The following is a 24938-nucleotide window of genomic DNA, read 5'->3' as shown; positions in this document are numbered from 1 at the left end:
GGACCGGATGGTGCTGGGGTGCTCTGTGTTCTGGATGGGACTGCTCCTGATCCCCTTCACCTGCCTGCTGAGAGACATCGCATGGAAAGTGTAAGTGACCCACACCTGGAGACTTGTAATAAATGGGCCAATCTCTGGGAAAACAGGGCTTAATGCATGTGAATAAATTGTGGTTCCAGATTAGCCGTTTGCACAGGCTGAATGGAATAACACTTTTGATCTAGACTTGCTTAAAATTTATAAGAGAATTTCTTAAAACAATTTTTTTTTTTTAATCAGAATGTGTTGCCTCAGATTGGCCTGTGAGTTAGTTTTGGTAGGTATAATATTCATATTTAATGTTTAATATTAAATTACAAACATTCAATTATAATTTTTCTTGTAGAAATTAAATATTTATAGATTTAAATCTTGCACATGCTCTTGGTATCAATATTATTGAGTGTGAAACTTTTTAATATCACTAATTTCATCTGTAATTTAAGTGTGCGACGCACGATGTGCAAGACCCTAAAAGAGAAAGTACAAGAGGCAGAAATAGCTCATGTGGACCCAACTACAATTGTGTTACGCTCAACAAAGAAAAAGTATGTATTGCCTGTGAACAATAGAATAAAATGACACTTATTTGATACATGTTTCCTGCAGCTTGTCTAAGGCTAGGGCAAAATAAACTGACACTTCAGGCATGTTTATATCAATTATATCAGTTTCCATACTGCATATGTTATTTGTTTGACAATTATTCCTCTATTCTTAACCTGAGCATGAACTAAGTTCAATTTTGCCAAAAAGAAAATTTGGCAAATTCAACCAATTCTTTCTGGATGCATATTTGATTATCTAAAAGCCTGCATGTTCTATAAAACTACTGGTATACTGCTGTTGCAAAATACATGTGCCATATGTTTTTAATTTAAACCTAAGCTCAGGAACAAACCATTAATTTTGCTGTGCAGTCTGAATATTTAACAAGGCTTTCAATATTACCCTTAGATATTTATTGATCCTCAATATTTGAAAATAGGTCTTATGCCATATGAAGCCAATTTAGCTCCAAACCAGCCTGTATAACTGGGCAGTTTGGTCAGGAGATACCCTCTCATCTAATAAGACCGCAAACAATTGAGTGACTTCAAATCGGACCGGAGAGCTCATTACCAGACTGTGCGATTGCTTATTGCATAAGACCCATTTTCGCATGACACAGCTCAATTAACAGGAGTCCACTCTCAATTTGCCCTACAGTTTGTGATGGGACCCTATATTTTCTGTGAAAATCTTGTTTCTTCTTTGCAAAAAGTACTGAAAAAACAAGCGTGGACAACTGTGTTCAAAATATTAGTCTATAACCCATTTATCTCATACTTAACCCATTGTTCAGAAAGTTCAACTTTTGCCTAGCTACCACTATGTTAATATCTCTCTCCCTCTCTCAAAATAATTCCAAGGTTGACAGAGACTGCGAGGTTGTTGCGCAACGTGTTTTCTCGCTCCATGAACAGAGTTCCCCCTCATGATCAGCCACGTAAGTCTCAACTGTTGCTTGTTGATGTAAACTTTGTTGTTGAAATTTGTGGTTTATGAGTTCTTTTATTGCAGAGTGATTTGTGTTTTTATTTCTGGTATTGATTCACAATTTATAGCCTATTGGCATGATAAGTTTATTTTAAGATGTATGCATTATTGTTTGAATAAATTACACTTTTAAAATAAATGTTATGTTGTAGAAGGCCATGTGAGCTACTTTTTTCAGTTTATGAATGTGCCTGTCCTTGTATTGAAGCTTTATCATAATTTATTTATCGTTTTACAGTTTAAGACGTTTATTTAAAACATTTTCTTGCAATTCTATTTTGATATCCAATATACTGTAATCACCTTGAATGGATGTGATATGAAGTTACCACATTTCATCTATTTAATCTGGAATGTTTGCTCATTCCAAACTTTAAAATATGACTTAGTAATTGATGTTATGTAGTACATTAATTGGGATTATCAAATATTGTTTTTTATATTGCATGAATGTTTCTTGTTTCAAAATCACATAAAAGCAATATTTGATATAGTTTATATGAGATAAACACATCACATTTTAGGGTGCTAGATACTTCATTGTTTTGACAATTTTTGTCCTGTTCTTTTCTATGCAATTAGCAACAGAACATTTAATTCCGTACATAAAGTAAATGTTTGAAAAATTACGAGCTTTTAAAAGTCTCCAAGCCATGCAATTGTCTCAATCATTTGTTATCATTGTACATTTATTGTTTATGTTCATTTTTGTGATAGCCCCATCCCGTAGTGGCTCCCAGATCTCTTCAAGACGTCAGTATACTTGCTTCACTCACTCTTAATTATAACTATCACGTTTGATAGGTCCTAGCAACAAAACAATTAACTTATAGGGGTTTCATATGTGTCCATTACTTGCAGACAAACAGTGTTTACATTTATTTAACATTTTTGGTTCATAAACATGTTAAACTACAGACAGAAAATCATGTATAAAATTGAATTAATTGATATGTAGGTTTATTGTGATTCCTAATTCCAGTCTGTCTCAAAATCACATGTGGTAGGCTACTAATGAACATCAAATCCTGTAGATTTGAATAATATCAATTCAAAGATAATATACATGTAGCCAGAAATACCCCCCCCCCCCCCTCCTCTTAAATAATAAGCATATCACATGTGGTAATAAACTTACATAACATTTTGTTTTTCTTATCTATTTTTATTACCTATGTCATATGAGAAGGGTAATGTAAAAATGGGTCATATGCAGCCAGCGTAGCTCCAGACCAACCTACACAATTGTGCAGTATAATCAGGAGCTGACCTGAAAGTGTAGCCCCTGACAAGACTGCACAGATGCAGGCTGATCTGGAGCTCCGCTGGCTTCATATGGCAAAAAAACAACATTTTTGCATAACTCTGTTCATAGGTTAACTGTCTATGTACATTAACAGAGCATGTATTGAGTGTGCAAGATGAATTAATATTACTGCTTGGCTGTTTGTGATGACGCTTGCAATCAATCATACTCATGAACTATTTTGAAGCAATTTGTTTACTTGAAAAAATACTACCTACTGATACTTGATAGCTTCATCAATGTACAGTGATTAATGAAAAATGCCTTTAAATAATGATAACGCCCAAGTCATGCACTGTGTAATAAAACCATGGTTAATAATCAAACTCCAGTTTAATGGGAATATATTAAACGCCTCTTAACTTTATCATCAACTATCCTTAAATGGCAAATGCTTCTCACTTTATGGTAATAACATGCTCTATTGACATTTATAATTGGGCCGTGCTCTGCAAAGGGGTTTAATGCATGTGCGTAAAGTGTTGTCCCCGATTAGCCCGTTCAGTCCACACAGGCTAAAAAATCAGGGACGACACTTGCCGCTTTTATGGTATTTTTCATTTAAGAAAGTCTCTTCTGAGGGAAAATCTAGTTAAGGCGGAAAGTGTCATCCCTGATTAGCCTGTGCAGACTGCATACTAGGCTAATCTGGAAGGACACTTTATGCACATGCATTAAACCCCCTTTTCACAGAGCATGGCTCAAGTCCATGCAAGCTAGGAGTAAAAAGCCTCCTTTAAAATAGCATTATTGCTAATAAATAATCAATGCAAGGAGGATGTTAAATGTATCATTGCATTGTATGTCACCAATATTGATGAACGGTCCTTTTGAGGGGGGAGGGGTATATCAAATTGTCCCCCTTCACATCGTCACATTGCAAGGGAAAAGTATACTTAAAAATGACTCATTTCATTTTGACAAGAAGGTTGCTGCCATTCTACTGAAGTCACTTCTCAACAAGGCAGCTTTGCTCTTCAACCAAAGCATTTGTGTTTGGTTGGTTTCTCGAACCAGCGCAATTGTGTTTGGTTGGTTTCCCCGATCAGTGCACTTATGTTTAGTTGGTTTCCCCAATAGCAAAAGACCACATAACTTAAATTAAATCTTTCAGTAAAATGAACATTCAAGCTATGCTATAAGACTTGTGCCCGATATTATGATTTTTTCATTTGTAAATTATATAGGAGTGCTGGGACACAACCTGGTCTCAAAATAATCCAGCCTTAGGGGTAGAAAGACCTTTTAAACTTGTAAATACACACACATTCACAACATTGTTGATAAACAATCTTTGCCAATGTGAATGCCTGAGTGCTTGGTTTTTGTTTAGAGTGGATAAACCAATATCTATGCAGTACAACTTGTTATTACAACATAACTTCTTTTACATGTGTGACAAGTTGGGAAAACTTTGTGTCACTTTGTTCACCTCATACTTTAAATAAAATTTCATTTTTCCATATAGCCTTCGAATTCACTAATTCGACCATTGCCTAGACAAATGTATTCCAGGACTAGGTGAGGAATGCAAGCTTGATTGACAACAAGAAATGCATGCCATCTCGGTCTGAAATGCATGAAACTGTGGGCTTGTACATCGAACTAACCATCTGTAGATCTTACCAAAAATTAAATCATAACATAAATGTATTGATTGATTGATTGATTTTATTTGGTAAAAATATGAACATAACATAGTCACTACATAATGCAGACAACATAAAATATATAGCAATATACATAGTAAACCATGGAATGCACACACAATACCAAGGATAACACAAAAAAGAGAAAAATTATTTTCACTTATTTCCATTGGGGTCCTTGATATTGGTGGTAGTAACCATGAAACAGTCATGTATTAGATATTTAATAATTTATATGTATTATATGTATCAAATATATGTACTGTTTATTATATCAAGTATATTACTGATTAAGTTTGAACAAATATTATCACATGTTCATTATATCACAGAAGTTGCTTAGGAAAATATCACACTTCATATGAAGGTAGTAAACACACTTTGTAGCACACTAAAAGTTTGAGAATAAATATGAGAACCTTGCATCATAATGATCATAAGACTTAAAAATGTATTACAGTTTTTAAAAGAACATAAAATACATACTAAAAATTATACTATAAAGATCTATAATGACTGTAAAAAGTGTATGTTGATGGCACCCTTGAAATGGTTAGGTTTAGTTAAATCCCTGATGTTTTGACAGAAACATCCTCGGATGCTAGTATTTTGGTGTTGTTTGGATCGATCTTGTGTCCTGTGTTGGAGCAATGTTCATATATGGCCGAGTTGGATCTGGCTACATGTTCTTTCAGTCTTATGACAAATGATCTTCCTGTTTGGCCTATGTAATCGTTTTTGCATTGTTCACACTGTATGTAATAAACTACAACACTTTTTCAAATTGTCTGTTTTATCTTTAACATTAGTTAATTGTTGTTTAATAGAGTTATATGGTTGATGGTACATGTTGACATCATATTTCTTGAAAGTTCTGTGCAGAGCTTCTGACGTGCCCCAGAAGTATGGCATACCTATATTGATCTTTTGGTTTTTGTTGGAGGATTTATCAGATGGTGTTTTATCTTTCTTCTTGGGTATCGTAAACATCCACTCTGGATAACCGTTGGCCCTAAGTGTAGTTTTGCAGTGTTCAATTTCTGACTTTTGGTCATGTTGTTCACTGACTATTTTCTCTGCTCAGTGGAATAATGACCTAACTACCGACCGTTTGTGATCTAAGTGGTGGTTGGAATTGAAGTTTACTGGTTGGTGTGTGTTGGTTTTCGGTAAACAGTAACCTTGGTGGAACCATCGTTGTTCACGTGAACACAAGTGTCCAAAAAGTGTATCTAACCATCTTCCTCCTGTTCTGACGTAAACTTAATGTGTTCATCTATGGAGTTCAAGTGTGAGGAGGACAATTCCATATCATACTCATGAAGTTTGGTCATCGTGTCATCCACATACCTGAACCATAGGGAAGGTGGGTTCTTGGCGGTGTCTAAGGCCTCCTTCTCAAAGTGCTCCATATATAAATTTGCAATGATGGGCGAGACTAGAGAACCCATGGCTGCACCCTGCTTTTGGTGAAAGAACTGCCCCCTATAAATAAAATATGTGCTGTTCAAACAAAGTTCTAGTTCTTTTGGTTTGGAAAAACGACCAGAATCTACAAATGTAAAATTTTCAGCAAAATGATCAGATTCTGGCTGAGCTACCATATTGGACCTAGTACAACGATTATGCACGCTAGACACTGGCTTAAAATGCTCACCCATGTACTCTGGCGCAAGGCCATTTGTTACCTTATGTACATGACATGTTCTACTCTTTTTGAAAAAGGCAGCCAACCTAAATGTGAAAACTGTTCTTGATCAACATGGGATCTGTTATCCATATTCAGAACAAACCTAATCACCATGTTTTGTGTAGTTTGAAGCCTATGTGTAAGTGACTGAATAAGACCAGGGTACCAAAAGGAGCAGGCATAGTCAAAGTGGCACTGTATAAGGGACATGACAAGGAGTTTTCTGGTGTGCAATGTTAATAACTTACTTTTTCTGTATAGGAACTTTAACCTGGAGTTTGCTTTTCACCAGACAGGCACTGGTCCATTATAGCACCTAGGTACTTAACAGAACTTGATGGAGTAATTGACACACTATTGCAAGAGACATTTTACTATATATATATATATATATATATATATATATATATCAATCACATTTAACTATACTACATGTCACCAATCTTTGCCATTACTAGTGAGTATGTTTATAAATATATGAATGTGTTGTACTTTGTATAATAATTATGTTGTAGTTATAACAAGGATTTGTTAACATCATCTAATTGCTGACTTGTCATTGTTTCTAGCACTAACACAGGATGTAGTGGTGATATAGCATTCAAAGGGGTAACCAGTTGGTTTAATTTTGGTTTTGGCATTCAGTTAATTTTATATGTGTTGGGCAGAAATTAACTTCATAAACATATGTCTTCATTTCCTTTTCATTTGATTTCATACCCCATGGGATTTGAAGTTTAAGTTTGTATCTCCTTAACAAACAGCTTTTGCATTTATTCAATATCTGTGGACATAGGGATCCTAATAATTAGAGCTTCTACAACAAGTGTCAATTTTTATATTTAAAATCTGTATTGTAGAAGGCTTAACAAAATATTTACCGGTACTATAAATAAGTCGTAAACCTTACAGTTCTTTATTTCCACCATTGAGGTGTGTATGCCAATGGACATTAGAATGTTTTTGTCTGCCTTTATCTGACAAAAGGGCATGTGCAAGGGATATAACAGGCATGACTGTGACATTTTAATTTATATTAGCTTTGTTGGTTGAAGGCTCAAATTTTTTACCAGGTAAAGTTGTTGGGTATGAAAAAAAGATTTCATCAAAAACTTTTAAAGTTCAATATGGGCTGTGCTCTGTGAAAGTGGGGTTAAATGCATGTGTGTAAAGTGTCCAGTTTAGGCGGAAAGTTTCGTCCCTGATTAGCCTGTGCAAATTGCACTGGCTACTCTGGGACAAAACTTTATGCACATACATTTAACCCCCTTTTCACAGAGCAAGGCTGACATATTTTGGGCTGTTGGGTATTACTTTGTAGAGTAGAAAGTAAGGGTGATAAAGCTATGTCAAATAATTTCAATTGTTACATATAGCTTCACTATTTAAAGCACTATTTCAAATTACAGGATTGCATCATAGCTAATAGTTATTATGTTATACTTAGATTATATGGCTATTTCTTTACCAATGGTGTCCATCAAACCCTTGAAATCATTCCTGTTTTTCCTCCAACTTACTCTGATGAAATTTATCCGGTATGAGATGACTGTTTTATCTGTTATTAAGCTTTTGAATGACTTAATTGTTCAGAGCTTGTGTAAAAAAGAATGTGATATAATTGATTTTAATGTTTGCTTTTCAACTTGAACATGTATTTGTTAAGATTTATATTACATATTAATTTTGATCTGTACAAGTTCTTAATGGTTATTGTTTTGTGTTTAAACATAGTCTTGTAAATGTTAGTAAAGTGGAAAAAATAAATGTATGTAATATTAAAAAAAGGCTTCTAGCTACATCCATGACTAGATAGCTTTATTAATCTGTTCTGAATTAGCAAAACTAGTGTGTTCTGATTTATTGTGATTTGTTTTGAAATGTATAAATAAGTAACAATTTGTTCTAGAAATTGTCCTCACTTTTCAATAATGTCTGCACTTAATTGGAGTGTGACTTTCTTTTTATTTCAATTACCAACAGACTAAGTGTTTGGCAGGAAAGTACCTTTTCTTTTAAGCCTAACATTTACTGAATAATACATCATACCACCGCGTTAACATCAATATGAGCCACACTCTGAGGAAAGGGGTCTTAATGCCTGTGCGTAAAGTTTTGTCCCAGATTAGCCTGTGTAGTCAGCAATCAGGGATGATACTTTCCTCATTTAATTTATTTTCCTTTAATAGAAGTCATTTGTTAGCTAAAATCCAGTTTATGTGGAAAGTGTCGTCCCTGATTAGCCTGTGCAAACTGCACAGGCTAATCAGGGACACCACTTTCCACACATGCATTAAGCCCCCTTTTTCCAGAGTGAGACTGGTATAACGTGTTGTTTTCCATGTTTCAGACTTGTATAACAAGTTGTTTTGCATGTTTCAGATGGCTTTGCCTTCTCCCAGGAAGAGCATGGCTCCATTGCCCAGGTAGGTGTATCTGCCCTGGCTAACATTTGCTCAAGCCTTGCTCTTCTATAACATGCATTCTTTTTGGACAATGTTATAGGTTGAAACCAGGTTTAAGATGAGAAATGTTTTAAGACCACATAAGCAGGAAATTTCATGATGATAAATTTTGTATGTGGCTCTCCAGCGTCAGTTGTCTATACTTTTTTCAAGAGATATATACTCCTTAAAGGTTGGGCAGATTTTCTCCCAACGTCGTTGTAAAGATGCCCCTCTTTCAAAGTTTATTAACTCTACCACTTAAGATACGCATTGTTATGTATTTGTAGTCCCTTAGAAAGTTACATTAAATTAAATACCTTTCTTTCTAAATTCAAGGTTTAAAGGCTTCATTTCCAACCCTTAGATACTGATGAGCAGCAAACAGCATAAAACATGACCAGACTGCAAGATACTCGCAGGCTGTTCTGATTTTATGCTGGTTGCACATAGCCATTTTCACTTTGCTTCTGAGTGGACAGGGTTAAATTCGTTCAGACTTCTGCATATATAGGTCACCAGAGCTAATTTGAGATTTAACAATAGAATCATATAAGAGTTAATAAATGTTATTCTCGGAAAGCACAGAAATTTGGAGTCAATCCAGCTAGAACACTCCTGTGAATGCACCAATAGCATATGAAATTTCATGTGATTCATTCACTTTGGATGATTAATGTATTCAACTGCATTTCTTTCAAACCAAAAACTTGTAAGTGCAATAATTATCATTATATTCCATAATAAATGATGCCCTTTTTTAGCTCCTCTATTTTTTGAAAAAAAATTATGAGCTATTGTCATCACCTTGGCATCGGCGTCCGGTCACGTTTTGCGTTTAGGTCCACTTTTCTCAGAAAGTATCAATGCTATTGCATTCGAACTTGGTACACTTACTTACTATCATGAGGGGACTGGGCAGGCAAAGTTAGATAACTCTGGCGTGCATTTTGACAGAATTATGTGACCTTTTTATACTTAGAAAATTGAAAATTTTGGTTAAGTTTTGTGTTTAGGTCCATTTTATTCCTTAATTAACAAAGCTTTCATACTTGCAACACTTACTAACTATCATAAGGGGACTGTGAAGGCAAAATTATGTAACTCTGACTGGCATTTTGACAGAATTATGTGCCCTTTTTATACTTAGAAAATTGAAAATTTGGTTAAGTTTTGTGTTTAGGTCCACTTTATTCCTACAGTATCAAAGCTATTGCTTTCATACTTGCAACATTTATTAACTATCATACGGGGACTGTGCAGGCAAAGTAATGTAACTCTGACTGGCATTTGGACAGAATTATGGGCCCTTTATACTTTGAAAATTGAAAATTCGGTTAAGTTTTGTGTTTTGGTCCACTTTACCCCTAAAGTATCATAGATATTGCTTTCATACATGGAACACTCGTAAACTATCATAAGGGGACAGTAAAAGGACAAGTTGCATAACTCTGGTTGTCATTTTTACGGAATTATGGCCCTTTTTTGACTTAGTAACTTTGAATGTATGGTTAAATTTTGTGTTTCGATCCACTTTATTTCTCAAGTATTAAGGCTATTGCTTTCAAAATTCAAATACTTTCATGCTATCATGAGGTTACTGTACCTGGCAAGTTGAATTTTACCTTGACCTTTGAATGACCTTGACTGTCAAGGTAAAATGATTAAATTTTGCTAAAATTGCCATAACTTCTTCATTTCTGATTAGATTTGATTGATACTTTGACAAAACTACTCTTACCTGACATACCACAATAGACTCCACCAAAACCATCCCCCTCCCCCCCTCCCAATTCCCCCCCTATTTTTTTTTTTTAAGATCATCTCAAAAATGACCACCACACCCTCACACTATACCCCCACCCCACCCCACCCACCCACCCCCCATTTTATTTAATTTTGAAACGGTTAAAAAACAAATATTTATTTTTATTATTTTATTTTTGAAATACCATCCAACCATCGCACCTAAGAATCCCCCCTCCCCCCCCCCCCCCCCCCCCCCCCCCCCCCCCGAAATTTTATTTTTGCATTTTTTTTCCGCATTTATGGAAGATAATGTAATAAATGTCCACACCCCCACACTATACACCCCTCTTCACTCAACCTCTCCCTCCTTTGTGATTTAAATTGAGAGTCCCTTCACCTTTAAAAAGAAAATAGATGAGCCGTCTGCACCCGCAAGGCGGTGCTCTTGTGAAATGCATGGGATTCTTTTGGAAGACTGGGTTTTTATTGTAAGAGCTGTGACTGACTAAAAGACTATGATTTATTGATTTTTGTTTTTACACTTCTCATATGCTGCGCATATCTACCAAATATGAAAACATTAGTTCCTTCAATATTAGTCAAATTGTGGGAAAACCAATCCATGTTGGTAAAGCATTGTCCTATGTAAGCCTGTGCAGTTTGCACAGTCGTATTAGAGTTAGATCTTTGTGTATGCAAGACTTCCTATGAACAAAAAATTCCTAAAAAGTGGACAGTGTTGTCCCTGATCAGGGTTCCCATCCAACCTGGAAATCAGGGAAATCCTGGAAAAAGACTTTCACTTTTTCCAGTCAGGGAAAAGTCAGGGAATTTGGGAAAAGTTCATTAAATCAGGGAAAAATCAGCGAATTTTGTTTGGTCAGACTTTCCCGACTGGTGTCGAAAAGTCCAAAAATTAAAACAGAAAATAGATCCCTGAGACTGCATGGCTATGGTGGCTTTGTAGTATATGTAGCTTAGTGAACTGTGTTATTGTCTGCAACTGCTATTTATTGCGGGTGTCTAAAACAAGAAATGGGTTGAAATTATGAACCTGGAATTTTTTTTCATCAGGGAAAAATCGGGGAATTTTGTTCATACAAAAAGCTGGGAACCCTGCTGATTGACCTTTGCATACTCCACTGGCTAATCTGGGACCACATTTAATGCACAACATGCATTTAGCCCAGATTGAAGCTTTTTTTTTAATTTTTAACAATGAATACAGTCAATACCTTTTTCTACATGAGATCTTCTTGCTTTTGTAGGCGGAACTTATCAGAGTTTACGACACAACTAAAGAGAAGCCACAGGGTCAATAAATGGGGAGTTCGAGAGAGGGGCAGTTCCAAGCACCTACGTTTAAATGCGGTGTTTTGGGTGCACTTGAAAAGGGTATTGTATACTCAATGGATCAAGGTTGACCAGCCAGTGATAGCACTAAGATGTCAACCCTTACCAACAAGGATGCTGCATATAGCAAGCTTTTAAGTGCTGTAACTAAGAAAGTTATAAGAAATTTCAGAAAATAAAAGAGAACTTTTGAGAGATGTTAAATTCCTCAAAACTTTGAATTGCTTATTTAAATGTTATTTATTTTTAAATAATTGATTTTTAAATAAAAACCTGGGTGTTTTTTATTTAATCATATGAGCTTGTCATGCGAAAAATAGGTTTTATTCCATATGGGGCTAGGGTAGCTCATGACTTAGCAGCGCAGTCTGGTCAGGAACTCCCCTGTCGACATTAAGTACTGCATGGCTTACTGTTCTCATTAGTGGACAGGATAGCTCCTCACCATTATGTGCGGATGCACAGGCTGGTCTAGAGATTTACAGGCAGCTTGGGGCATAACACTCATTTCTCCATAACTCGGCTCATATTTCAATTGAAATAGATTTATAGCATTATATTTATTTCATATTTTTATGGATAATTTAAAATATACCTTAGTAAGAAGTTTAATGAAACTTGCCTATAGAAACTTATCCTGGAAAGATATGAAGCTTCTTGCCTTGCCTGTAGGTTTGGCCTTGTATACGCAAAAAATTAGGAAAACAATATTTATTTGCAAATGTTTTGTTTTGTATTGTTTTTGATTTATGGTGATAACATACTATTTAAATTTTTAGTAAATAGATAATGGTTACATGTGTATTTGCAAATTAAATGCACTTGCATACATTCTAGTTTCAACCAGATTCAACATTATAGTAAGTGTCACCCTTTTCATGCCCCCGGATCGAATGTATTGTTTTTGGCCTGTCCATTTTGAGTGGTGAAAGGTCAAGGTCAACCTTCAAGGTCAAAGGTCAAATATATGGCTTCAAAGTGGAGCAGTAGGGGGCATTGTGTTTCACAAACACAGCTCTTGTTTATAATAAATATTATTGTTATTGTTTATCCACTTATAAATTAAAGTATTTTATTTACCTACATATAAATTGGTGTCTACTATAGGCTTCCATAAATAAAATATAGATTCTTAATAAAGTATTTGAATGTTTATGTGCGGGGTATTTCAACATTATCATATTGGCTGTGTTCTGGTAACGCTTCATTCAAAGTTGTCCAAGGCTGAATCTGTGATGACTCTCAGCCTACACTGGATTGTCTTTTAGAAGAGACTTTGTTTAAACAACAAAATTCAATACAAGTTGAAAGTGATATCCTTGATAAGCTTCTACTTACTGCGCAGGCTACACTGGGATTACAAATAACAGACCAGCGTTGCACCTGGTTTTCCAAGAACGCTTCTCATATAAAGGGGCTGTACAAATAAGAAGACAAGTAATTATGCTGAATATTTTTCAAGTTGTTAGAGTTTGATTAACAGATTTTTTAAGTGTTTTGTTTAGTTCATACCACGGAGTGTATATTGACGGACTCTAGATTACACGGATAAGAAACGGGATCGTTACACCAAATATCTTGTTGTGTCTAAGTCACGTGACCGTGTCGTAACTATCGATCTTTTATCGAAGCGCCGAGGTTATAAATTTGATGTACCCACTCACGTATTTTGTTAAATTATAGTTTCATTTCTAGACCGATTTTGACAATTTATATATCATTAGAAAGCTTACGTAACGTAGTTTTCAGATAAATAAATATATATTAAGTTTTTCCTCTGATTTCGGCAGCCCGGCGAGTTGTAACTTTAACTTTTGCAAATATCATACCGTTCTGGAGTTTTAGAATCTAGATTTACGATTGACATGTTCGTACTTAATACCGATTTGTAGCGTTTATATTTGGAGTTCAGTTTTAAAAATAACATCTTGCTTAGGAGAATAGAATTATGTATATGATAGAGAAAAAAATGGTTTAAAAATCAAAACAAGTAAGGAATGAAGGCGGAAAAAAGTAGCGCGCGGTCCTAACGAACCGAACTGATGCTAAGGTCTTGGCGATTATGCTTTTGTTTAGATACCGGCCATTGAATTTCCTTTGCCATGATTATTATATTTTTTATGAAATATATTGAAATATTTTGTTCTAGAGACATATTAATAAAGCTAAGTATTATTGAAGCTTAATAAATTAACGATTTCAGCTCTTGATTATAACACAGAAAGGGTGTTAATTTTATGATGAAACAGCGTATATAGCGGACCCTCTTGATATTTTTCGGCTTTGCATACTTCAAATATAATGTATAACCTCGGCGCTTCGCTGTACGCTGATTGTAAAAAATCGATAGCCACAACACGTTAAAACGCGCGGTGGTAAAACATAAAATGTGTATTTCTTGTGTTTAACTCGCTATAAATCCATTAATAACAACGGGAATATACTAAAAGTTATATTTTTTTGAAAGAGGAATTAATAAGCAACACGATGACGTACAAACCAATAAAATCGGATGAATAGTTTTTTGCATAAGATTGAATTTACTACAGTAAGGGTCAAATACTCGATTCATCTCCTGTCAATATACACTCCGTGTAATCTAGAGTCCGTGGTTCATACACTCCCCTTAAAGTCCTGATTTAAAAGAATCAATGTTAATACAATGTATAATTGCTGGTATGTTTAAATTGTCCTCAAGCTAATTATATTTTATTTTATAAGGGTATATGTTTTGATTTGAAAGTTTGTATTTCCTTCCTTGTGTATAAAGCAGATTGTGTACATGCACTTGTCATTCTGTCTGTTCATAATTAAGAATCTTGTATTATCAAGCAGTATTTTTTGCTTACAATAAATACTTATTAGAAATCCAGTATATAACATGTTATATAGACGCTATATTTAGGATGAAGTGTAAAATGCATATATAAATAATATTTATTTCATCATTAATGTGTATTTTATTTTTTCAATGAATAAGAAAGATGGAAATGTTCATGAAGTATCAAGCAGAGTTCTAATTTTTGTGAAGAGATATTAATAATCTACTTGTGTTTTTTAAATAGATGCAATATAAGCTCTGTGTTAAAGTGTTGCGCATGTAACTACCTTATTTCACAAAGAAATGTTTTTAGATACAAGAGTTTTATGTTTTAACTTTGCTGTGTTGGTTGTGAAACTGACTTGCCTGGTCAGTAGTGAATGTAATCAAAGCGCTGAAGGCACTGAAGTTGTTCACTATTGTTGTCCTTTTCATGATCATTAGTTGTTCTTTGGCAAAGAAGTCTTTGCTGTACTGTATTAAGATGCTGAATACAATAATTGAGCCATGCTCTGTGAAAAGGGGGTTTAATGCATGTGCGTAAAGTGTCGTCCCAGATTAGCCTGTGCAGTCCGCACAGGCTAATCAGGGACGACACTTTCCGCTTTTATGGTATTTTTTGTTTACATAAAGTCTCTTCTTTGCAAAAATTCAATTTAGGCGGAAAGTGTAGTCCCTAATTAGCCTGTGTGGACTGCACAGGCTTATCTGGGAGAACACTTTAAGCACATGCATTAAACCCCTTTTCACAGAGGACTGCTCATTTTTATGGTCCAAGTCCCTTTATTAATAAAATAGAAATCTAACCACAACACCACTTGCTTCATCATTATTTGTTTTAGAAATGATCTTCATCTTGCATATCTGACATTCGGAGCTTGCTACTCATATAAAAAAAGATACATTTTGTTCTGGATCAAAGTAAATGATACACAAGTGGTCTAAAAAGTAAATTATATAATAAAGAACCAGTATTATTGGAGGATTGAACAATGTTTAAGTCTTGTTCAAATGCATTAATTTGTTTCTGTGATACCACTTGTGTATAAAGTTGTTTTCTCCAGACCAAGGCATATAAGAAGCCAACAACTTTTTTTTCTTCATTTTCACTGGGTTTTATATTTGCTCATTATTCTGTTGTATTATTTTTTCCATAAACTCAGGTATTTTCTCTTTGTATTGGATCTCCAGAGGGAGGAATTTTTTTTTTTCTTTTTATGAAAAGTCTCCATTATCACTAATTTGGTATCTTCTGTTTTTACTAATAACTTACTGATTCCGGTTCTTTCTAATTGGGATATATTCAAATAATTGACTCAATAAACACAAACAAGTTTTTTCCAAATCTTCACATTTGCATTGATTTTCCTTTTTTACTCCTTAGTTATTTTTGTGTGTGCCTGTTATTTAATTAGTTTTTAGCTCACCTGATTGCTCAGGTGAGCTTTTCTGACTGGTCTTTGTTCGTCGTACGTCCATCTGTCTGTGCGTAAACATTTGCTCGTAAACACTATAGAGGCCACATTTGTTGTCCCATCTTCATGAAACTTGGTCAGAAGCTTTGCCCCAATAAAATCTCGGCCGAGTTCGAAACTGGGTTGTGCCGGGTCAAAAACTTGGTCACTAAGTCAAAAAAAAGAAAAACCTTGTAAACACTGTAGAAGTCACATTTTATGTTCAATCTTCATGTTTCTTTGTCAAAATGTTTGTCTTAATGATAACTTGATTGAGTTCAAAAGTGGTTCCGGTCTGTTGAAAAACATGGCCGCCAGTGGGCGGGGCAGTTTTCCTTATTTTGCTGTAGAGAAACCTTGTAAACACAGAAGAAGTCACAATTTTTGCCCAATCATCATGCAAGGTGGTCAAAACATTGATTTAATTGATATCTTGGACGAGTTGGAAAATGGTCCAGATCGGTGAAAAAACATGGCCGCCAGTGGGCGGGGCATTTTTCTCTATATGTATATTGTGAAAACATGTTAACACTCTAGAAGTCACATTTTTGGCCCAATTTTCATGAAATTTGGTCAGAACATTTGTTTCTTTGATACGAGAGTTGAGTTCAAAAATGGTTTCGGTCAAACCTTGTGATTGAACACTATGGAAGTCACATTTTTATGCCCCCCTTCGAAGAAGAGGGGGTATATTGTTTTGCTCATGTCGGTCTGTATGTCTGTCCACCAGATGGTTTCCAAATGATAAGTCAAGAACGCTTAGGCCAAGGATCATGAAACTTCATAGGTACATTGATCATGACTAGCAGATGACCCCTATTGATTTTTAGGTCAAAGGTCAAGGTCACGGTGACCCGAAACAGTAAAATGGTTTCCGGATGACAGCTCAAGAACGCTTATGCCTAAGATCATGAAAGTTCATAGGTACATTGATCATGACTTGCAGATGACCCCTATTGATTTTCAGGTCACTAGGTCAAAGGTCAAGGTGACCTTAAATAGTAAAGTGGTTTCCAGATGATAACTCAAGAACGCTTATGCTTAGGATCATGAAAGTTCATAGGTACATTGATCATGACTTGCAGATGACCCCTAATGATTTTCAGGTCACTAGGTCAAAGGTCAAGGTCATGGTGACTCAACTTAAAAAAAGGGTTTCCGGATGATAACTTAAGAACGCTTACGCCTAGGATCATGAAACTTCATAGTATTGAGGTGACCCAAAATAGTGAACTTGTTTTACTCAAGAATGCTTATGCCTAGGATGATGAAACTTCATAGGTACATCGATCATGACTCGCAGATGACACCTATTGATTTTCAGGTCACTAGGTCACAGGTCAAGGTTACGGTGTTTCAACTTAGAAAAATGGTTTCAAGATGATAACTCAAGAAGGCCTTTGCCTAGGATCATAAAACTTTATAGGTACATTGATAATGACTTGCAGATGACCCGTATTGACTTTCAGGTCACTAGGTCAAGGTCATGGTAACTTGACACAGTAAAATGGTTTTTGGATGATAACTCAAGAAAGCTTACGCCTAGGATCATGAAACAATATAATGGTCAAGTTAATAGAATTTTCTTATTAAATCAATCAAAAATGGAATTTATCATGTAGATGTTTTAAACACCTTATAACTTTGTTATCCATCTTACATGTTTGCATTATAATCATCTTTTTAGCTCACCTGATTGCTCAGGTGAGCTTTTGTGACCGGTCTTTGTCCGTTGTCTGTCCGTCGGTCTTTCCGTCCGTCCACATTTGTTCGTAAAAACCTTAGAGGCCACATTTATTGTCCGATCTTCATGAAACTTGGTCAGAAGCTTTGTCCCAATGAAATCTCGGTCGAGTTCAAAACTGGGCCTTGCCGGGTCAAAAACTAGGTCACTAGGTCAAAACAAAGAAAAAATTTGTAAGCACTGTAAAAGTCACATTTTATGCCCAATCTTCATGTAACTTTGTAAAAATGTTTGTCTTAATAATATGTTGGTTGAGTTCAAAAGTGGTTCTGGTCCGTTGAAAAACATGGCCGCCAGTGGGTGGGGCAGTTTTACTTATTTGGCTTTAGAGAAACCTTGTAAACACTCTAGAAGTCACAATTTTTGCCCAATCATCATGAAAGTTGGTCAAAACATTGGTTTCATTGATATCTCGGACGAGTTCGAAAATGGTCCAGATCGGTGAAAAAACTTGGCTGCCAGTGGTCGGGGCATTTTTCTCTATATGTATTAAGTGAAAACATGTGAACACTCTAGAAGTCACATTTTGGCCCAATTTTCATTAAATTTGGTCAGAAAATTTGTTTCTTTGATATGAAAGTTGAGTTTGAAAATGGTTCTGGTCAGTTGAATAACATGGCCGGCGGGGGGGGGGGGCAGTTTTCTTATATTTATATAAAAGCTTGTGAACACTCTAGAAGTCACATTTTTTGCTCAATCATCATGAAACTTGGTGAAAAGATTGGTTTGATATATATCACATAATGCCATAATTATTGCCCTTAGATTGTCCAAATTTTCATTACATTATACAAATTCCTTGTAAACACTCTAGAGGTCACAATTTTGTTTCAGATTTATGAATCTTGGTCATAATATTTATTATTGTAACCAAAGTTTGATGTTTGGAAAGGGAGGTCAACTCATAATATAGGCCGCCAGGTCAAATCTTACAAAAACAAAATCACTCCATATGCCAGAGTTTTGGTTCAATAATGATGAAACTTGACCAGGATGTTTGTCTGGACAATATCTAGGTCAAGTTTGATGTTTGGTAAAGATTGAATGAACTGACTCCTCTCAGATGAGCGAACTAAGGCCATCTTGGCCCTCTTGTTTAAATTTACTTTTAATATCTGTAGATTGTTTGTGCCGATTTATGGTCCATAATCCGGGGCAACATACACCAAAACATTCTTTTATGGTCAGTAGGCTTTAATATCAGTTGATGTTTAGATGTGCTTAATTTTACTTGTTATCAACTAAAATTTAATAATTTGACTTAGAATTAAATTGAATTGGTTTCAACAAAACCACACAATTTGATACCAAGATGTTGTCTATTTAAGAAATTGAAAGCAACTTGAACTGCAAAATATTTATTTTACTAATAATTAAGAATGAATTTGAGGTGCTTCTTGAAAAACACATCATTATCAACCGATTCTTTTGCCAGCTTAAAGCGCAAAGGGTTATCGATGATATTTTATGATGTCTTTAAAATATGAGGTCAGTGTATGATTAACAGAAAAACAGATTACTGCGCTTAAGTTTATATATATATATATACATAATAAATATATATATTTAAGAAATAGTAAACCTCAATGAGGTCCCTATGGCATTATAGAGACGAGCCAGGCAGCCACAAAGCCGTAGGCTGAGGTCCATATACAGTTTTTGGCTGCCTGGCTGGTCACTATAATGCCATTGGGACCGAAGTTGAGTTTACTATTTCTTATATTACACCAAAGAGTTTCCTCTGTATCATTGTACATTGTTGTACCGGCTGTCCGTACTTTTATTTTTCATGCAACTGAATGCGCAAACGATGACGTATATCGTGTGACGTAGTTTCTCTGACGAAACATTCCAGTTGGAGCTAAATTCTCTGGATGTTAGGGATATGTCGGACGTGGTGTTTTTTTAACAGTTAATTATGTGTTTAATGCATCGAACAAATGCAAAACATATTTCGGATTGTGTGTTTATCATACATAATTTAAACTTCAATAGGAATACAATAAAATAGTCTGACTTAAAATAAGTTTTGATAAAGGGACAGAAAAATAAAAATGGAAGCGAATATCGTTTCGACTTTATTGTTATAAACATAAGATTAACGTTGGCATTGAGGTAAGCGTGTCATTTATTTAAAAAAAAAAATTACTCTTATTAAAGCTGAAAAAGTGTCAATGCTGTTCAATAAAAAGCTTCTGCAAATTTAGTGATGTGTAACCCAGAACGGTCCATATACAAAAAATAGTGACCAGTCCATATACTCTTAGGTTTCTCTATCGCATTATACAGACTGGAACCGGTCATATAGATATAGAAGGACCAATATCTCTGAGGTGTAATATATATATATATATATATATATATATATATATATATATATGAATACAAATAAAGCCTGGGCAAGCCTCACAGTTAGTGTATGCTTATCCTCACCTGATATTATCAAAATTAAATAGCAGTAATTAGTTATTTTTTATAGACTCAAGACCCACAAAGTAATCTTAAAACTGATCATGTTAAACAATTATCATTTGGTTTTGGTCTTTTAAAAAGTTATACACATATCTGTACATAAATCACTTTTTTGCTAGAAATTTGTTTTAACAGTTGATAAGTGTTGCTGTGAATCCTATATACTTTCATTGTACCATTTTAAAATAAAATAAGTTTGTTTGATAGACAATACACCACTAACCCCTGTTTAAATAATGTATAAATGTAATTTTAGTTACTTTTGCATGAGACATTAGTGTACAAAGTGTCCCTCAGGATTACCCTGTGCAATGGGCTCTTGCTAATCACTAAATCAGGGACAACAGTTTCTGCCAATTGACCTACTTATTACCCTTCTTTATGCCATCAGTTCCCTAAACGTTCAGATGCAAGAATCATGCATCCTGAGAAGTTATTACATGTACTAAAGTGACTGAAACCAATATTGAATTACATTGTTTCTAGTCAGCTTTTTTTTGCTTTCATTGTTGTTAGTTTATTTATCATTAGGCATGTTCAGCTGAAACACTTCACAATGTTAACAGGGTGCACATGTGTTTTAAGGTTAGGAAAGGGTCCTTCAACATTGAATTGATAGACACACAATCCAACATTTCATGGCTTATCAATATGAATTTTAGTCTTATTAATTCATACACATGCTTTTTTATTTTATGATATGATAAATGTTCTTGTTGATGCAATAAATGTATGTTCCACACTTATTTGAATATATGTACTCATATTTCAAGAAAATGTACAATATAATTGTTCAGAGCTATTGCCCTAGACACAATGGTATTTTTTTTTTCTAAATTGTGCAGTTTATTAGAGTTTTATATTTCCTTGTTAATTTCTATGTAAACTAAAACATTACATTATATTTGTTCTTCTCTCTATTTCCATACTTATACATTATTAGTGTTTGTGTGTCTAATGTTCTAATTTTATTGAATATAATAATCTGTGTACACAGCATTGTATAAGTATTGTTTGTGGTTTTAAAGATTATGAGATTTCATAGTGTCTATTTCAGATATTTGTTTGTGTGTGTATTAAATTAAAGTTTATTGTGATAGTAAAAAATATATAAAGAAATCAAATTAAACTGTGCTTTCAATCATTGTGTCCATTTTATTACTTTAAAAGCTTATGTTTATTTTATGTAGTTTTAGCTCACCTTAGCACAGTGTGCTCACATACAGCTGTTTTCATCCACTTCTTTCCCTCGGCTTTATCATCAACATTTACCTTTTATTGTCATGAAAATTTGTTAAAACATTTGTCCCAATTATATCTCTTGTCAGGTACGAAACTTGGATATTTGACTTCAAAAAATTAGATTACCAGGATAGCTAGGTATACCACTGGCTAATCAGGTTAGCTTAGAATACCACTGTGATAACCAGGACAGCTAGGTATACCACTGGCTAACCAGGATAGCTAGGTATACCACTGGCTAATCAGGTTAGCTAGGTATACCACTGGCTAATCAGGTTAGCTAGGTATACCACTGGCTAATCAGGATAGCTAGGTATACCACTGGCTAATCAGGTTAGCTAGGTATACCACTTGCTAATCAGGTTAGCTAGGTATACCACTGGCTAATCAGGTTAGCTAGGTATACCACTGGCTAATCAGGTTAGCTAGGTATACCACTGCCTAATCAGGTTAGCTTAGAATACCACTGTGATAACCAGGATAGCTAGGTATACCAAAATGATAACCAGGATAGCTAGGTATACCACTGGCTAATCAGGTTAGCTTAGAATACCACTGTGATAACCAGGATAGCTAGGTATACCAATATGATAATCAGGTTAGCTTAGAAAACCACTGGGATAACCAGGATAGCTAGGTATACCAATATGATTATCAGGTTAGCTTAGAATACCACTGTGATAACCAGTATAGCTAGGTATACCAATATGATAATCAGGTTAGCTTAGAATACCACTGGGATAACCAGGATAGCTAGGTATACCAATATGATAACCGGGATAGCTAGGTATACCACTGGCTAATCAGGTTAGCTTAGAATACCACTGTGATAACCAGGATAGCTAGGTATACCAATATGATAACCAGGATAGCTAGGTATACCAATATGATAACCGGGATAGCTAGGTACACCACTGGTCAATCAGGTTAGCTTAGAATACCACTGTGATAACCAGGATAGCTAGGAATACCAATATGATAACCAGGATAGCTAGGTGTACCAATACCACTGTGATAACCAGGATAGCTAGGTATACCAATATGATAACTGGGATAGCTAGGTATACCACTGGCTAATCAGGTTAGCTTAGAATACCACTGTGATAACCAGGATAGCTAGGTATACCAAAATGATAACCGGGATAGCTAGGTATACCACTGGCTGATCAGGTTAGCTTAGAATACCACTGTGATAACCAGAATAGCTAGGTATACCAATATGATAACCAGGATAGCTAGGTATACCAATATCATAACCAGGATAGCTAGGTATACCAATATGATAACTAGGATAGCTAGGTATACCAATATGATAACCGGGATAGCTAGGTATACCACTGGCTAATCAGGTTAGCTTAGAATACCACTGTGATAACCAGGATAGTTAGGTATACCAATATGATAACAGGGATAGCTAGGTATACCACTGGCTAATCAGGTTAGCTTAGAATACCACTGTGATAACCAGGATAGCTAGGTATACCAATATGATAACCAGGATAGCTAGGTATACCAATATGATAACCAGGATAGCTAGGTATACCAATATGATAACCAGGATAGCTAGGTATACCAATATCATAACCAGGATAGCTAGGTATACCAATATCATAACCAGGATAGCTAGGTATACCAATATGATAACCAGGATAGCTAGGTATACCAATATGATAACTGGGATAGCTAGGTAAACCACTGGCTAATCAGGTTAGCTTAGAATACCACTGTGATAACCAGGATAGCTTGGTATACCAATATGATAACCGGGATAGCTAGGTATACCACTGGCTAATCAGGTTAGCTTAGAATACCACTGTGATAACCAGGATAGCTAGGTATACCACTGTGATAACCAGGATAGCTAGGTATACCACTGGCTAACCAGGATAGCTTAGAATACCACTGTGATAACCAGGATAGCTAGGAATACCAATATTATAACTGGGATAGCTAGGTATACCACTAGCTAACCAGGATAGCTTAGAATACCACTGTGATAACCAGGATAGCTAGGTATACCAATATAATAACCGGGATAGCTAGGTATACCACTGGCTAACCAGGATAGCTTAGAATACCACTGTGATAACCAGGATAGCTAGGTATACCAATATGATAACCAGGATAGCTAGGTATACCACTTGATAACCAGGATAGCTAAGAATACCACTGTGATAACTAGGATAGCTAGGTATACCAATATTATTACCGGTATAGCTAGGTATACCACTGGCTAATCAGGTTAGCTTAGAATACCACTGTGATAACCAGGATAGCTAGGTATACCACTGGCTAATCAGGATAGCTTAGAATACCACTGTGATAACCAGGATAGCTAGGTATACCAATATGATAACCGGGATAGCTAGGTATACCACTGGCTAATCAGGATAGCTAAGAATACCACTGTGATTACCAGGATAGCTAGGTATACCAATATGATAACCGGGATAGCTAGGTATACCACTGGCTAACCAGGATAGCTAAGAATACCACTCTGATAACCAGGATAGCTAGGTATACCACTGTGATAACCAGGATAGCTTGGAATACCACTGTGATAACCAGGATAGCTAGGTATACCACTGTGATAACCAGGATAGCTAGGTATACCACTGGCTAACCAGGATAGCTAAGAATACCACTGTGATAACCAGGATAGCTAGGTATACCAATATGATTACCAGGATAGCTAAGAATAGCACTGTGATAACCAGGATAGCTAGGTATGCCACTGGCTAACCAGGAAAGCTTTGAATACCACTGTGAAAACCAGGATAGCTAGGTATATCACTGGCTAACCAGGATAGCTTTGAATACCACTGTGATAACCAGGATAGCTAGGTATACCACTGTGATAACCAGGATAGCTAGGTATATTACTGTGAAAACCAGGATAGCTAGGTATACCACTGGCTAACCAGGATAGCTTAGAATACCACTGTGATAACCAGGATAGCTTAGAATACCACTGTGATTACCAGGATAGCTTAGAATGCCACTGTGAAAACCAGGAATGCTAGGTATACCACTGGCTAACCAGGATAGCTTAGAATACCACTGTGAAAACCAGGATAGCTAGGTATACCACTGGCTAACCAGGATAGCTAGGTATACCAATATGATAACCAGGATAGCTAGGTATACCACTGGCTAACCAGGATAGCTTAGAATACCACTGTGATAACCAGGATAGCTAGGTATACCACTGTGATAACCAGGTTAGCTTAGAATACCACTGTGAAAACCAGGATAGCTAGGTATACCACTGGCTAACCAGGTTAGCTTAGAATACCACTGTGATAACCAGGATAGCTAGGTATACCACTGTGATAACCAGGATAGCTAGGTATACCACTGGATAACCAGGATAGCTTAAAATACCACTGTGAAAACCAGGATAGCTAGGTATACAACTGGCTAACCAGGTTAGCTC

The 24938-nt window shown here is 35.5% G+C and overlaps 1 protein-coding gene across 7 annotated transcripts in view; it reads left to right on the top strand.

Moving 5' to 3' along the window:
- The window catches only part of LOC127876686 (phospholipid-transporting ATPase IA-like), a 110674-nt gene extending 94746 nt beyond the window's left edge, over positions 1–15928 (top strand). For 4 of the 7 annotated variants that reach the window (XM_052422081.1, XM_052422082.1, XM_052422080.1 and 1 more), the window contains 6 exons: positions 2–90; positions 486–587; positions 1452–1528; positions 2296–2331; positions 8606–8649; positions 11685–15928. In XM_052422081.1, the coding sequence (XP_052278041.1) occupies positions 2–90; positions 486–587; positions 1452–1528; positions 2296–2331; positions 8606–8649; positions 11685–11738 (402 nt within the window). In that variant the 3' untranslated portion in view covers positions 11739–15928. Of the gene's footprint in view, position 1; positions 91–485; positions 588–1451; positions 1529–2295; positions 2332–6792; positions 6833–8605; positions 8650–11684 lie in introns of all 7 variants that reach the window. The other 3 variants (XR_008048028.1, XM_052422083.1, XM_052422085.1) reach the window with 3 other exon arrangements.
- Positions 15929–24938: the final 9010 nt, after the last annotated feature.

Source organism: Dreissena polymorpha, chromosome 4 (genome assembly GCF_020536995.1).
Source record: "Dreissena polymorpha isolate Duluth1 chromosome 4, UMN_Dpol_1.0, whole genome shotgun sequence".
NCBI lineage: Eukaryota > Metazoa > Mollusca > Bivalvia > Myida > Dreissenidae > Dreissena > Dreissena polymorpha.
Note: the sequence above shows the minus strand (reverse complement) of the source record. Positions and strands in the feature narration are given on the sequence as shown.